At 46.6% G+C, this 15,791-nt stretch overlaps 1 protein-coding gene across 1 annotated transcript in view; it reads left to right on the forward strand.

Annotated features, from left to right (window-relative positions):
• Window positions 1-15,791, forward strand: part of CFAP54 (cilia and flagella associated protein 54) — a 373,056-nt gene that overhangs the window by 8,694 nt on the left and 348,571 nt on the right. Inside the window, exons 2-3 of the mRNA XM_060195585.1 lie at window positions 5,858-5,963; window positions 10,986-11,129. Coding sequence (XP_060051568.1) covers window positions 5,858-5,963; window positions 10,986-11,129 — 250 coding nt within the window. The remainder of the gene's footprint in view (window positions 1-5,857; window positions 5,964-10,985; window positions 11,130-15,791) is intronic.

Consider the following 15,791-nt stretch of genomic DNA (forward strand, 5'->3'; position numbering starts at 1 on the left):
CCCTTATGACCTCATTTAACCATAATTACTTCCTTAGAGGGCCCATACCAAATACAGTCAGACTGGGTGTTAGGACTATGAATTTTAAGGGGAAAAAATCTTTTAGATTCTAACACTGTGCTTGTCTAGAATTTTTTGAGATAGGGTTGTACAATAGCGAAGAAACAAAATGAATTTTCTATAGAGGCACTTATTAGGTCATCGGAAAAGTCATAACATTTTTCTTTGTGAAAACGCATCAGAAAAAAGGAGATCCCTACAACCTTATATAATTTCTAAGTGAGAAGAATGGAGTAAATATTTGCTAAGTGAATTAACACAATAGGCACTGCTTGCTCGGAGATCCTCTGAAACTCTGATCAGAAACCACTTTGAGCATACTTGATGGACGGAGTGTGACTTTAAATGGACTGACTGGATATTTGAGTCCTTGAGTTTTTGGTGTTAAAAGGGACAAAATAATGGGTCAAGGGAGACAACAGTGGTTATGCAGATGACTTTCATGCCTGAGGCCCTGAGGATTCAGCTTCAGCCCCTGGTACCATTGTAAACTGGAGCTGAATCGTGCTCAAGTGAAAAAAATTTTTTTTCCTAGTCAGCTATTCATCCTTTCAACAAATATTTATTTATTTTTATCAGAACACTGCTCAACTCTGGTTTGTGGTGGTACCCGGGACTGAACCTGGGACTTTGAAGCCTCAGGCATGAGTGTCTTTGCATAGCCATTATGCTATCTGCCTCCCCCCTCCCCTCAGTAAATATATCTCACACCTATAGATACTAGCTATTCACTGCTCTTGGGACTGGATAGTGAATAATAATAGTTAGATATTTGCTCCCAGAGAGTGTGATATCTTAGAAGAGCACAAGGCATAGTGATGGCTAGTAGAAAACCGCAGTTACCACCCCTCTCACAAATATCATGAAGATGAAATGGGGAATGGGGTGGGGGGAGCATGTTGGCCTAAGATGCACACAGCCAACACAGCACTGGAGGTGAGCCCAGCCCATGAACTGATGCCACGTGGCCTTAAGGCTTACAGTCAAGATGCGTGCAGTAATAAAGACTAGTTCTGGTGAAATAACAGACAAATAGGTCAATGGAACAGAACAGAAAGCCCAGCAATAGATCCAGATAAACACAGTAATCTTGACAGAGGAGCAGAGGTGTTGCAATGGGACCAAGATAGTCATGTTCACGAATGTGCTCCAGCAGCTGGACCTGCAGGTGTGACGTGATGGCTGTGCGCACAGACCTTTCTCCATTCACAGAAGTGGCTTGAAGTGGCTCTTCAGCCTACACAGAAAATGGCGACCCAAACTGCCTGCAAGAAGAGACGGGGGGGGGGGGGGTGAGGGGACAGGCGGTGACACACCTGGTTAAGCACTCATATTACAGTGCACCAAGGACCCAGGTTCAAGCCCCTGGCCCCCACCTGCAGGGGGAAGCTTCATGAGTGGTGAAGCAGGGATGCAGGTGTCTGTCTGTCTCTCTATCTCCCTTTCCCCCTCTCAATTTCTCTCTGTCCTACTGAATAAAATAAAAGCGAAACAAACAAAAATGGAAAAACTGGCTGCAGGGAGAGGCGGGTTTGTAGTGCCCCCACCAAGCCCAGCAATAACCCTGGTGGCAGAAACAACAACAAAGACCTTTGATTTTGGCTCATTGCATTTCTGGGGAAGGAGGAAAAGGGATGGATTGAGAGGGGCCGGGGTGCTGGAGCATGATGGTGGGAAAGGACCTAGGTTGGGGGGGGGGGAGTGTCTTTCAGACACTTCTAACTGGGAGAGCAGAGGTCGCAGTTGTGCATCACCCACTGTACTATGAGCTACTAGCCTTCCCAATAAAGTGGAAAAATAAGGAGAAGTCTGATTTTTTTTTTTTTTTACAAAGGTCCAAAGACTGTAGCAGACACCTCACTAAAGAAGAGACACTGGTAGCAAATGAATATAACAAAAAGATCGCGCACATTCTAGATCACCAGGAAGAGGCAACTCCAGCTCCAGGGAGATGGCACTGCCCGCCCGCCTCTGAGGAAGGCCCAGAGCTAGAGCATGCAGCAGGGTATTGGCGAGGATGCGGAGGGCCCAGAGCTAGAGCATGCAGCAGGGTATTGGCGAGGATGCGGAGGGCCCAGAGCTAGAGCATGCAGCAGGGTATTGGCGAGGATGCGGAGGGCCCAGAGCTAGAGCATGCAGCAGGGGTATTGGCGAGGATGCGGAGGGCCCAGAGCTAGAGCATGCAGCAGGGTATTGGCGAGGATGCGGAGGGCCCAGAGCTAGAGCATGCAGCAGGGTATTGGCGAGGATGCGGAGGGCCCAGAGCTAGAGCATGCAGCAGGGGTATTGGCGAGGATGCGGAGGGCCCAGAGCTAGAGCATGCAGCAGGGGTATTGGCGAGGATGCGGAGGGCCCAGAGCTAGAGCATGCAGCAGGGGTATTGGCGAGGATGCGGAGGGCCCAGAGCTAGAGCATGCAGCAGGGGTATTGGCGAGGATGCGGAGGGCCCAGAGCTAGAGCATGCAGCAGGGGTATTGGCGAGGATGCGGAGGGCCCAGAGCTAGAGCATGCAGCAGGGGTATTGGCGAGGATGCGGAGGGCCCAGAGCTAGAGCATGCAGCAGGGGTATTGGCGAGGATGCGGAGGGCCCAGAGCTAGAGCATGCAGCAGGGGTATTGGCGAGGATGCGGAGGGCCCAGAGCTAGAGCATGCAGCAGGGGTATTGGCGAGGATGCGGAGGGCCCAGAGCTAGAGCATGCAGCAGGGTATTGGCGAGGATGCGGAGCATCAGGAGCTCTTGTTGCTGCTGGAAAAGCAGAATGGTGAAGCCACGTCGGAAGACAGGCTGTTTGGTTGCTTAGAAAACCAAGCATGTTGTGGTCCGGGAGGTGGCATAATGGATAAAGCACTGGACTCTCAAGCATGAGGTCCCTAGTTCAATCCCCAGCAGCACATGTACCAGAGTGATGTCTGGTTCTTTCTCTCTCTCCTATCTTTCTCATTAATAAATAAATAAAATCTTTAAAAATGAAAAAGAAAAAGAAAACCAAGCATGCTCTTATCGTATGCTTCGACTATCCTGCTTCTTGAGAGTTAGTTACCCAGAGGGATTGCAAACTTGTAGCCTGGGAGGTGGTGAAGTATGTAGAGCGATGCATTTGAAAGTATGAGGCCCTGAGTTTGAGCCCCAGCATGTGCCCGAGTGATGCTCTGTTTCTCTCTCCACTCTCTATCACTAATGAACAAGTATATATATTTTAATTGTTTTCTTATTTACTGGATAAAGAGAAATTGAGAGGGAAGACGGAGATAGACAGGCAGAATGACATATACAGACCTCTCCACCACTTGCAAAGCTTTCCCCCCTGCAGGTGGGGACCAGGGGCTTGAACCCAGGTCTTTGTAACAGGTGCACTAACCAGGTGTGCCGCCACCTAGCCCCACAAACAGATACTTTTTTAAAGATTTTATTTATTTATTTATTTATTTATTTATTTATTTATTTATGAGAAACATAGGAGGAGAGAGAAACAGCCAGACATCACTCTGGTACATGTGCTGCCGGGGATTGAACTGAGGACCTCATGCTTGAGGGTGATGCTTTATCCACTGCGCCACCTTCTGGACCACGAACAGATACTTAAAAAAAAATTTTTTTTTTATTATCTTTATTTATTAGATAGAGACAGCCAGAAATCAAGAGGGAAGGGGGTGATAGAGAGGAAGAGAGACAGAGACACCACCTACAGCCCTGCTTTACCACTCTCAAAGCTTTCCCCCTACAGGTGGGGACCAGGGGCTTAAACCCAGGACCTTGTGCATTGTAATAGGTGCACTCAACCAGGTGTGCCACCACCCGGACCCAAACAGATACTTTTCATCACAAGAACTTACAGAGGCACATAGAAGGTCTGCACGTGGATGCTTATGCCAGATCTAGAAGCGACTACGATGCCCATCAGGCATGAATGTATGAATCACCCACTATGTGTCTAGACAGAATATCACGCAGCAAAAGAAATGAGCGGGGGCAGGGGGGGAGTGGGGGTTCCTAAATGCATGCCATTGAGTGAAAGAGGTCCCACAGGAAAGGCTGCGTATGCAAAGCCCAACTATATGGCACTTTGAGAGTGAATTGAGTGTAAAGGCCTGTAGCCTCAGACTAAGGGGAAAGCCTGGATAAATAGGCAAAGCACAGGGGATCTTTAGGGCCGCGAGACCATTCTGGCTGACACTATAATGACAGCTACAAGTCACTGCATGTCTGACGGGCCCCCTGGAATTCCAGCGTCAAGAGTGCCCCCTCGTGTGAACCATGGGCACTGCATCAGTGCAGTGTGTCAAGTGTGACAGACTGGACCGCTGCTGGTGGGGGAAAGCTGTGCAGGGATGGGGCATGGGCATATGGGCAATCTCTGTCTTCTGCTCGGCGAGTCTGTACGTGTAAAGTTAATCTGCACAATGAAGCCTGTTTTTGTTTGCTTGCCTCCACATTCTTGTGTTTGTGAGATTCTGATGCCCCTGGCAGATATTTTCCCTTTCACTCTAGATAGAAAAAGACAGAAAAGGAGTCGGGCGGTAGCACAGTGGGCTAAGCACACGTGGTGCAAAGCGCAAGGGCCGGCGTCAGGATCCTGGTTCGAGCCCCCGGGCTTCCCACCTGCAAGAGAGTCGTTTCACAGGCGGTGAAGCAGGTCTGCAGGTGTCTTTCTCTCCCCCTCTCTGTCTTCCCCTCCTCTCCATTTCTTTCTGTCCTATCCAACAAAGATGACATCAGTAACAACAACAACAACTACAACAATAAAACAAGGGCAACAAAACGGAATAAATATTTAAAAAGAAAAAGGGAGAAAGGGAGTAAGTGTAGGAGACAGACAGACAGAGACAGACACACAGAGAGAACACGACTGCTATACTGTGCCACCATTAACAGAACATCCTCTTTGTACAATCTTCCTAGATGCTGGGGCTTGAATCCTTAGATACAGTAAAGAACCAGTGAGCTATCTTCTGGCCCCAAAGTCTGTTTAAAAAATGCATAATGGGGGCTGGGTGGTGACGCACTTGGCTGAGCTCACATATTGAGGAGCATGAGGACCTGGGTTCAAACCCTCTACCCCTACCTGCAGAGGGCAGGGAGCTTCACAAGCAGTGAAACAGCACTGCAGGTGTCTCTCTTTTCCTCTTTACCTCCCATTTACCTCTGTCTCTATACAAAGTAAATAAAAATACATTATAGTGATTATGAAGGCGGGGATGGGAACACAGACGTTTGGTGATGAGAGTGGTGAAAAATAAATACTTTAAATACTTTAAGTAAATACTTTTAAATACTTTACAAATTTTAAAAAGTGCACAATAGCTCACTTGGATACTGCACTGCTCGGCCATGCATGTAGCCGAAGTTGGAGTCCAGCCCCTGCCACACTGGAAGAAGGTTTGGTGCCGTGGTTCCTCTCCCTTTCTCTATTTCTGTCTCTTTGTCTGAAAACATTGGCCAGGAACTGTAAGCCCCAGGAAGAAGAAGAGGAGGAGGGGGAGGAGGAGGGGCAGGAAGAGGAGGAAGAGAAAGACTCATTCATACTTGAGGCTCCAAAGTCCCAGGTTCAGTCCCCCACACCACCATAAGCCAGAGCTGAGCAGGGCTCCAGTGAAAAAAATTAAAACAAACATAGAGCTTCCACCAGTAGACCACACAAAAGCAGCAATGCTTTAAACTAAAATCACACTAGTAGAGGTTAGCAACAAGACACATTGGAAAGACTCAGCAAAAGATAAGCTCTTAAGGATTGCATGCTAACTAGTCAAGGCTTCCTGCTGACTCTGAAGATGAAATTTTGTTTTCCTGTTTTCACAGTGCCACTTGTTTGTTTAATATTTGGACCAAGTACGCCCCCCGGCTGCCAGTTGACTACTACAATGAAAAGCTTCTGAAGGTTGGAGACAGCCTTTGTGCATTGAAAGTAAGTAACTCTAGAGGAACAGGAGCCAGAGGGACCCCATCTGACTCATGGTCGCTATTGTCTGGGTTGATGCTGTTCCTGCTTTTTCATGACTTCATTTTTTAACTTGGAAAAGAAAAAAACATACATAACCCTTTGAATGAAACAAAATAACTAGGATTGTTTTTTGTCTTTTTATTAAAAAAAATTCTGCCATAGATATTTTCCAAAGGTGAGAGATTCCGGAGCAGAAAGACAGGTGGCAGGGACTAGACGGTGGCACACGGGGTTAAGTGCAAAAAATACAAGTGCAAGGAACCGCCCAAGGATCCAAGTTTGAGTCTCCGGCTCCCCACCTGCAGAGGAGGTCACTTCACAGGCGGTGAAGCAGGTCTGCGGGTGTCTTTCAGAGTCTCTCCCCCTCTCTGTCTTCCCCTCCTCTCTCCATTTCTCTCTGTTCTATCCAGCAGCAACAACAACAACACTGGAAAAAAGATGGCCTGCAGGAGCAGTGGATTCCTAGTGCAGTCACCAAGCCCCACAGATAACCCTGGTGGGGAAAGAAAAAAAAAAAAGGAAAGGGGAGGAAAAAGCAAAGGAAAAAGGGAAAAAAAAAAAAAAAAAAAGGAAAGAGAGGAAAGGAAAGGAGAGAAGAAAAAAAGAAAGACAGCTGTCTGTGGCCTGGGCTTGAGCACAGTCCCTGGGCAGCAGAGGGAGCAGTGGGGTAGGAGGGTGCCCCTCCTCCACAGGAAATGCTGAGTCACTCTGTTCCTACCTTACACAAAGGAGCCCAGACACCACTTCCTGTTGTTTTTCACGTGGCCGAGCTTCCCAGCAGCCTGCTCTCTCCACTCCAGGCTTGCTGCTCCTTTGCCTGCTTCCTGGTCCCCCGCTGTAATGACTGCCAGCCCCTGGGTGGCTGGCTCTCTGTGTCCCCACAGCAGTCTTCCCACCCAGGCTCTGCCTCTTGTCTGACACTGCGTTTCTGGGACCCAGCTTGTGCCCTGTTTCCAGCGCCATACCAATGCCCAGGTGTTGGATTATTGCTGGTCTGCTTTCGATAGACCTGCACCCTCTCTGGGTTTTCAGCCAATGAGAGCTTTCTCCTTCAGCAAAGGCATAGGCCCAAATTATTCAGTTAAAAATACAGAGATTTGGCACATCTAGGATCCCCAGACCAAGATTTATTTTATCCAAAGCGGTTTTAGGACATACAGCAGTATTTGGTGTTTCCTCACTATTTAGTTTTTTTAAGCTTCATTTTTCTCTATCTTCAGGACTCAAATATTTTTGGTCTGGAAGGAAAATTTGCTACAATGAGAATAAGAGGTAGAGGGACTTTCATAATAAAGATTTAAGATCTCTTCTCTGGTACCACAATTAGAGAAGCACCTTGGCTCCATACAGTGAAGCGTCATTCTTAAAGACCTGATGAGAGAGAGTTCAGGAGTTGGGAGATAGCTCATCCTTTCACACCTGACCCTGCATGTAGACCCAGGCTGAAGCCCCCAACCCCGTATGAAGAAGCTTCCTGAGCGGTGAAGCAGTGTTGTGGTGTCGCCTCTCCGTCTCCCACTCTCTATTACTTATTTAGTTTTACTTTTTTATTAGTGGTTTTTTAATTATTGATTTATAAAATTATAAGATACTAGGAGTATAATTCCCTAACATTCCCGCCACCAGATTTCTGTGTCCTCCTCTGATCCATTGGAAGCTGCAGTAGTTCTTCCCAAGGTCTCAGATATGGGTTGACTTTATAACTTTATATCTATCTTTCTCTATGTTGTTTGCACATTTTTGTTGAGGGAGAAGGTAGTAAGGTCTTCCTTTGACTTCCTTTCTAAATCACTCCTACACCTTATCACTGCTTCTGAGAGTCCTTCCTGCTTCCCTCTTCTCTCTCAGATCAGAGAAACTGTGCCTAGCTTCCACTGGTGCTTTCCAGAGCCACTTCCCTTTCTGTGATGGGATCAAATAGGATTTCTGGTGACTAACGCTTTGGGTCCTGGTAGAACTGGGGTACAGAGCCCTTTGATTATCTTCCCCTACCCTATAATCCTCTGGGAGTATGGGCCAAAGTTCTTTTTGGGGTGTAGAAGGTGGGAATTCTGACTTCTGTCATTGCTTCTCTGCTGGACACGGACATTGGCGGGGCTGACTCACACCCCTCTGCTGGACATGGGCATTGGCGGGGCTGACCACACCCCCAGTGATTTTCTTTTTCTCCTGGGGGAGTGTGGCTCTGGGGAGGGGGGTCTGGGACACATCTACCCGGGGAGGCTAAGATGGAATCATGGTGCATCTGCAGCTTGGTGGCTGAAGCCTAGTCAGATGTAAAGCAGGACAAAGTGTTCAGTAAACAGGAACTGAAGCTAGTAATAGAGCAGATGAGAATAGGGCCTCAGGGTGGAGAGAAGTTGGGTTTTTTATTTTAGGAACGTCTCTAGGGGCCATGACTTTAGTAATGTTTGCTTGAGCGGGAATGTTAACATGGAGGGTACTACCATTTTCTCAGAGGTGAGAGTAGGGCTAGACAGCTGGATTAGAGCAAAGTAGCTCCCAAACTTGAAAAAAATATATAAATAGTTAACTGTTTACCACACTGTCACGAGCAAGGAATTAGAGCAAGGACTTACTCGGAGAGCATGTCGGGGTTAAGCAATAATTTTTTTACTTATTTTAGATGCCAGAGAAAGGTCACACAATTCACACAGCACACAGTCGACCCGATACCTCTCCTTAAATAGCTGTTCACAGGTAAGGCTCACGACGTGGTCACCAGCCGCTGTGTTGTAAGACTGGAGGTTCTTCCTCCGCTGGCGCGACCGGATGAACGAGGGTCCCTGGGAGCTGGGGAAGCGCTTACTTAGCCGCCTGGCCGCGTGTGCTTAAGTCTCTAGCAGCACCCGCAGCATCCCGGTCAGTAATGGTGAAGGCGCTTCATCCAGCTGGTTTCTGAGCCTTTACTTATACTTTGGTTGCCTCTGGTTTCAAAGTTACAGCTCCATTGGCCAATCAGGTTCAGGTTGATGTCTTATCCTATGTGTACATATGTCTCTGTCTTTATCACAGGGTGCAGGGCACTGTGGTTACTATAGTTACTAGGGTGACATGTTCACTACACACATCCATCTCACCCGTGTCCTGTATCTATTCCTACTTAGCACAGGAGCCTGTGTGACCTCCAAGTCCCTGTCAGTCTGAGCTCACAGTCCATAGTCACAGCTGGGAACATTCTAGGCTGCACTCATGTCAGGACCTGTCTTTCTCGAGTGGCCGAGTAGGCAGACCAGCCTATCTTCAGAGAGTGGGGCAGTCCCTTCCATTGACTTTTAAAAAAAAAAAAGTCTGAGGTGGGATCACACAGGGAACCCCAGTAAGAGCTCTAGTGACAAAACAGAGTATGCAAAACTGCCAGGGGGGAATAACAGTAGATGAGATCTGCCTTATAAAGTATGCTCAAGTGAACGACTCCATTACTAATGATCAGCTGTGTGTGTAAGTTACCAGACTCAACACCAAAGTCCTATGCCCCCTCCCCCTGGTAATCATATTCTCCTTGAGTGACTGTTCTGTGTGAGATAAAGAAAAGGCAAAAGAGAACTGCTGCATGTTTTCACTCCCATCTGGCATATAGGCAGCTGAAGCAAATGAACTTGCAAGTTAAGCAGTAACCCAACTACCTCTTGAACTTTGTGGAATATAAATTTGACAAGAGTTAGAAAACACCCCCTTCCTATTTTATGTCTCCACTTAGTACAAGAGACAGTGAGACAGAGCGCTGCTTGGGTTATTTGAGACGTGGTAAGGGGGGCTGGTAAGGATGTTGGTGGAGGGAGGAGGTAGAAGGAGCCTGTAGAGGCTGATAAAGCTAATTGCTGCTGGGCGGTGGCGAGGAATTCAGAATATCTAGACAGAAAGGCTCAGATGGGATATTTAAAACTAAAGGAACAAAGACATTTTGCTTTATCTAATGGGAAAGTGAGCCTATGAAGGTTATTCTACTCCTGGAAAAAAAAAAAAAACACCAACTTGTGTTGCTACTTTGGTTTCTAGAATCTCCCTTTATTTTTGTTCCGGTAAAGATCATCTTGTTGAAATACTCTTGCTTTGAGCCCAGATTTGAATTCAGTGTGGAGGCAAATTGGGATTGCTAAGGTTCAGAGTTAATTAGTAAGCAAATAACAAGTCAATAAACTAGAAACAAAACAGCGCTTGTCTCCCTGGGGGCTATGTCAACAACAGGCAGGTCACACCCAGCACAGCTGCAGTTCCTGGATGGGGCCTTGAGGAAGAGCTATAGCTGAATCCTGCCCAGAGACCTGCTCCTGTCCTCTGCCCCTGAAGCTCTCCAGGTCATGCGTGCCTTGCAGGCTACAGAAATGGCCACCTGACTTTGTAAGGACACGGAAACTTCACTCAGTGCTAACAGAATCCAGTTTGTCCTGATACAGTGGCTAGAGGAGTCAGTCCTTCCTCTGCGTTTCTTTCCTGTCTCTTTTCTCCTGAACCCTTCTTTCCTCCTCCAGCTCTTTCCTTCTATCTTACCTCTCCCTGGCATTTTTCTTTTATCTCTTTTCACTGTTTTCTCCTTCTTTTTACCCTCCCTTCTCTCTGCCTCCTTTTTCTCTCTTCCCTTTCTTCATTTGCCTCCCCTGCCCCCAAGCTGCCAAGCTTTTCTTGGAAGCTACCAGAGAAAGGTTAGACGGCTCAGGTACCTCTGACGGGGTCACTGTGTTACCATGATCTGGGAATGTCTAAAAATAAACATTTTTTTGGTATGTACAAGTATCATGCATAGTGTCCTAGTGAATGTTCACATCTTTGAGATTGTGATAATTTCACCTAACAATGGCCTTGCAGTGAGAAGAGTTGAATGAAATGCTGTGCGTGAATTGCCTAGTGCAGTGATAGTGGCCATAATGGTGTCAGAAGTAACAGAAAGAGCAGGTGTCCACAGCAGTGACATGGAGAATGATTAGCTAATTTCATTCATGATAAGCAGAGGACATTTTGAAACTTTGAATTCTCTCTCTCTTTCAGGAATATAAATTGGCCCTCTTACAGTGTTATGGAAGATATCTTCAGCAGTTCACAACCAGCTTTGATGAGGGTAAAACCGATGTGAATCAATTCAAAACCATCTTCTTTCCGAAAGGCCTTGGAGACCAAACTGCTGAGCATACAGTAAGCTGAAAGAAATAGCTATTTGAACAGCATGGTATTCAACGTGTACTGTAAGTTGCTTAATAAGTGTTTTCAGCACTGATTAAGAAAGTGCACTTATTGAACTCAGCAAATGCTGTTGAGATTGTGTCACTGTTATTACTCATTCATCCAGCAGACAGTGTTATAATAACTAATATTATGAGTGCTTTCAGTTTACTACTTTGGAAAACATCTGGTCTTCACACATAATAACTTTATGCATTAGACACTATTATCATTCCTGCTTTACAAAAGAGAAAAAGGATGTTAATCATAGAATTAGTGTAACTGATAGTTCTTCCGATGCAGAAAGTTTATTTTAAGGTGCATATACTAGGGCGCCGGGCGGTGGCGCAGCAAGTTAAGTGCATTTGGTGCAAAGCGCAAGGACTGGCATAAGATCCCGGTTTGAGCCCCCCGGCTCCCCACCTGCAGGGGGGTCGCTTTGCAGGTAGTGAAGCAGGTCTGCAGGTGTCTGTCTTTCTTCCCCCTGTCTGTCTTCCCCTCTGATCTCATCCCCTCCTCTCTCAATTTCTCTCTGTCCTATCCAACAACAACAACAATACTGACAACAACAATAATAATAACAACAGCAAGGATAAACAACAAGGGCAGCAAAAAGGAAAAAAATGGCCTCCAGGAGCCGTGGATTCATAGTGCAGGCACCGAGCCCAGCAATAACCCTGGAGGCAAAAACAAAAAATGCGTGTACTTGGGGGCCAGGTGGTGGCTCACCAGGTTAAGTGCATATGGAGTGAAATACAAGGACCCACACAAGGATCCCGGTTTGAGCCCTCGGCTCCTCACCTGCAGGGGAGTCGCTTCACAGGCGGTGAAGCAGGCCTGCAGGTGTCTGTCTTTCTCTCCTCCTCTGTCTTCCTCTCCTCTCTCCATTTCTCTCTGTCCTATCCAACAGCGACGGTGATGGCAACAATAACAACAACAACAAGGGCGACAAAATGGGAAAAATGGCCTCCAGGAGCAGTGGGTTCACAGTACAGACACTGATCCCTAGTAATAACCTGGAGGCAGAAAAAAATGCATATACTTTTTAAAAAGAATATTTTATTTATCTTTATGAGAAATACAGAGAGAAAGATAGAGAGGCCAGAGTACTGCTTCTGGTGATGCTCAGCAGTAAACCTTGGGCCTCAGGGAAGAAGGTCTTTTGCAGAAACATTATGCTATTTCTCCAGCCCCAATAATTTATACCTTTCTCTCTCTCTCTCTCTCTCTCTCTCTCTCACTCACACACACACACACACACACACACACACACACACACACACATATATTTTCCCTCCAGGGTTATTGCTGGAGCTCGGTGCCTGCACTGCTTTTTCCCTATGAATTTGGGGTGGAGCAACTTTCGCTTCCGGCGGGTCTCACTAGAGCTCATCTATCCCCATTTACTTACTTCTGTTGCCCATCTCCCCTTACATATTGGAACTATATACTGGGGACTTCTTTTTTTTTAATTTTTTTTTATTTAAGAAAGGATTAATTAACAAAACCATAGGGTAGGAGGGGTACAACTCCACACAATTCCCACCACCCAATCTCCATATCCCACCCCCTCCCCCAATAGCTTTCCCATTCTCTATCCCTCTGGGAGCATGGACCCAGGGTCATTGTGGGATGCAGAAGGTGGAATATCTGGCTTCTGTAATTGCTTCCCCGCTGAACATGGGCGTTGACTGGTCGGTCCATACTCCCAGTCTGCCTCTCTCTTTCCCTAGTAGGGTGTGTCTCTGGGGAAGCTGAGCTCCAGGACACATTGGTGGGGTGTTCAATCCAGGGAAACCTGGCCGGCATCCTGATGGCATCTGGAACCTGCTGATTGAAAAGAGAGTTAACATACGAAGCCAAACAAATTGTTGAGCAATCATGGACCCAAAGCTTGGAATAGTGGAGAGGAAGTATTAGGGAGGTACTCACTGCAAACTCTAGTGTACTTCTGCTTTCAGGTATTTATTTTGCAGTAGTTTATGGATACGTGTGCACATAAGCTCTCTCTCACAGAAACTGGTGTATATCTAGGTTTTGGGACTTTGTTAGAAAGTGAACCACCTGAGATGAAATTAGAGTGTACTATAAAAGGAAAGGTCTCACCCGAGTAATGAAGCTGAAGGGTTGTCATTCCACTCGTGAAGTCTCTGGACACAGTCTGAGGTGAAGCATGTTGAGGTGGCAATGGTTGCATTGGTTAGGTTGTGGTCGGCGGATGCAATATTATTTGATATGGATTGGGAGGGGCATACGGGAAAGTGGGCCCTATCCAAGGGTTCCAGGACTGGGGGAAGTAGGGGCTCTATAGTGGAGATGTGAGGTTCCTGCTGTCTTAGGGTTCAAAAAGACAATCGATAGTTAATGTTATCATCACATTATTTAGTAATTGGGTTAACTTTGAAAAGCCCTTTTGTTATGGTTTGCTGTACAGTACCCAGTATCTTGTATATAGCTGTGCTATTTACTGGGGACTTCTTAAGGGCAGGGATGCTCATGCCTTTGTCATACCTGGAGCAGTGCCTCACATGTAACAGGTGCCCCACAAGGACTGTTGGCTACATCAGCATATGGACTGCTTGCAGTCAGTACTAGTCATCTAGAAATAAGACACTCCATGTCTGTCTGGGATTGAAAAGGAAAAGCGTCTGCTGGGGGCAGTCGACCTGTAGGTATGAGGTCATGGCTTACATTCATGAAGAAGGAGAAAGAGGAGGAGGAGCAGGAGCAGGAGGAGGAAGAGTAGTAGTAGGGAGCTGGGCGGTTGCGCAGTGGGTTAAGTGCAGTTGGCACCAAGCGCAAGGACCCGTATAAGGATCCTGGTTCAAGCCCCCGGCTCCCCACCTGCAGGGGAGTCGCTTCACAGGCAGTGAAGCAGGTCTGCAGGTGTCTGTTTTTCTCTCTCCCTCTCTGTCTTCCCCTCCTCTCTCCATTTCTCTCTGTCCTATCCAACGACAATGACAACAATAAATCAACAAGGGCAACAAAAGGGAAAATAAATAAATATAAAAAAAATTAAAAAAAAGAGTAGTAGTTAGTAGGTGGTGGTGGTAGTGGTAGTAGTGGTAGTGGTAGTAGTGGTCATCCTGCTCAGCTTCAAAGAGCTCTCTACTTCCTAAGTAGAGTACTTTGAATAAGGGATGGATTTTCGGTGTAAGTTTTCTCATCTGTACAACAGAGTGACATTAAGAATTACCGCATAGGGGTGTTGTAGCATTGCTGAGATAATAAAAAGCCAGGCACTAAAATGCACCTAGATGAAGGCACATGTTACCATGTATAAGGACCTGTTTCAAGCCCCAGGTCCCCCCCTGCAAGGAAGAAGCGTCATGAGTGGTGAAGCAGTGTCGTAAGTGTGTGTCTCTCTCCCTCTGTAACTCCCCCTCCCTTCTCAATTTCTGTCCTAGCAAATAAAAAGAAAAGGAATGAACTTGGGTATCACTATTTGTAAAGAGGAGAGCACCTTGAGGACCCTAAGGATTTCAACAATAACTGCCTACTGATACCCACTATGTGGGGGCTAGAAACAGTGTGGCTGGATCCAACTAGGGAATTTACAAGCTAAGACCTAGCATGTTGCAACTCCCACAGCTTTATCTCTGGCCAAAATCTCTCTTCCGAACTCCACATTGTTCGGTCACATAGGAGCATCTCACACTTGACAGGTCCCAAAGAGAGCTCATCATCCTCCCTCTGTGACTGACTCAGCCAGTCACCAGGCAGGAAATTACCACGGGCCTCATGTCTTCTTACCTCCCACTTCTGATTGCTTACAAAGTCCTGTTGACTCCAACCAGACTCCAGGTATCCCTTCTCTTCCTCTCAGATTCCAGCGCCCCATCCTATGACCCTCGTATAGTTAGACCAAGGCCTTAATCTAGACAGAGGCCTTAATCTACTGCAGCCTTGTCCCCCCACCCTCTGCCTTTCATCTTTCATACTTCGGTCAGGATAATTTCTAAAATCTAAAGGAGGACCTTTCTAAAAAATTAATTTATCACAAATGGTGAAGCGGGTCTGCTGGTGTTTATCTTTCTCTCCCTTTCTGTCTCCCCCTCTCCTCTCAATCCTCTGTGTCCTATCCAATAAAATGGAAAACTGGCCTCCAGGAGCAGTGAACTTGTGGTGCTGGCACAGAGCCCTAGCCATAACCCTGGAGGCAAATAAATAAATATTTATTATGGGGTGGGTGGTGCTGCACCCACCAGTACCTGCTTTACATTAGTGAAGAAGGAGACAGAGGAGGAGGAGCAGCAGGAGGAGGATGAGTAGTAGCAGTAGTTCTCCTTCTCTTTTCCAATCTCTCAACTCCTCTCTCTCTTTTTAGTACTTTATTTATTTTGCATAGTGACAGAAATTGAGAGGGAAGGAGGAGAGAGACACCTGCAGTACTGTTTGGCCGCTCGTGACGTTTCCCTCTTGTAGGTGGGGACCAGGGACTTGAACCTGGATTTTTGCTCCCTATAATGTGTGTGCTTAACCAGGTGCACCACCTCCAAGTCCTCTCTGTCTTTGCCAAACATATATGACTAACTTAAATAATAAGAAATTATTTAGAAATATCCGTTAGTTTTTCATTTGCTAAGAGAGAGAAATTGAGACTGAGGGGGAGTTAGAGAGGGAGAGAGACAAAAA

Source organism: Erinaceus europaeus, chromosome 7 (genome assembly GCF_950295315.1).
Source record: "Erinaceus europaeus chromosome 7, mEriEur2.1, whole genome shotgun sequence".
Taxonomy (NCBI): domain Eukaryota; kingdom Metazoa; phylum Chordata; class Mammalia; order Eulipotyphla; family Erinaceidae; genus Erinaceus; species Erinaceus europaeus.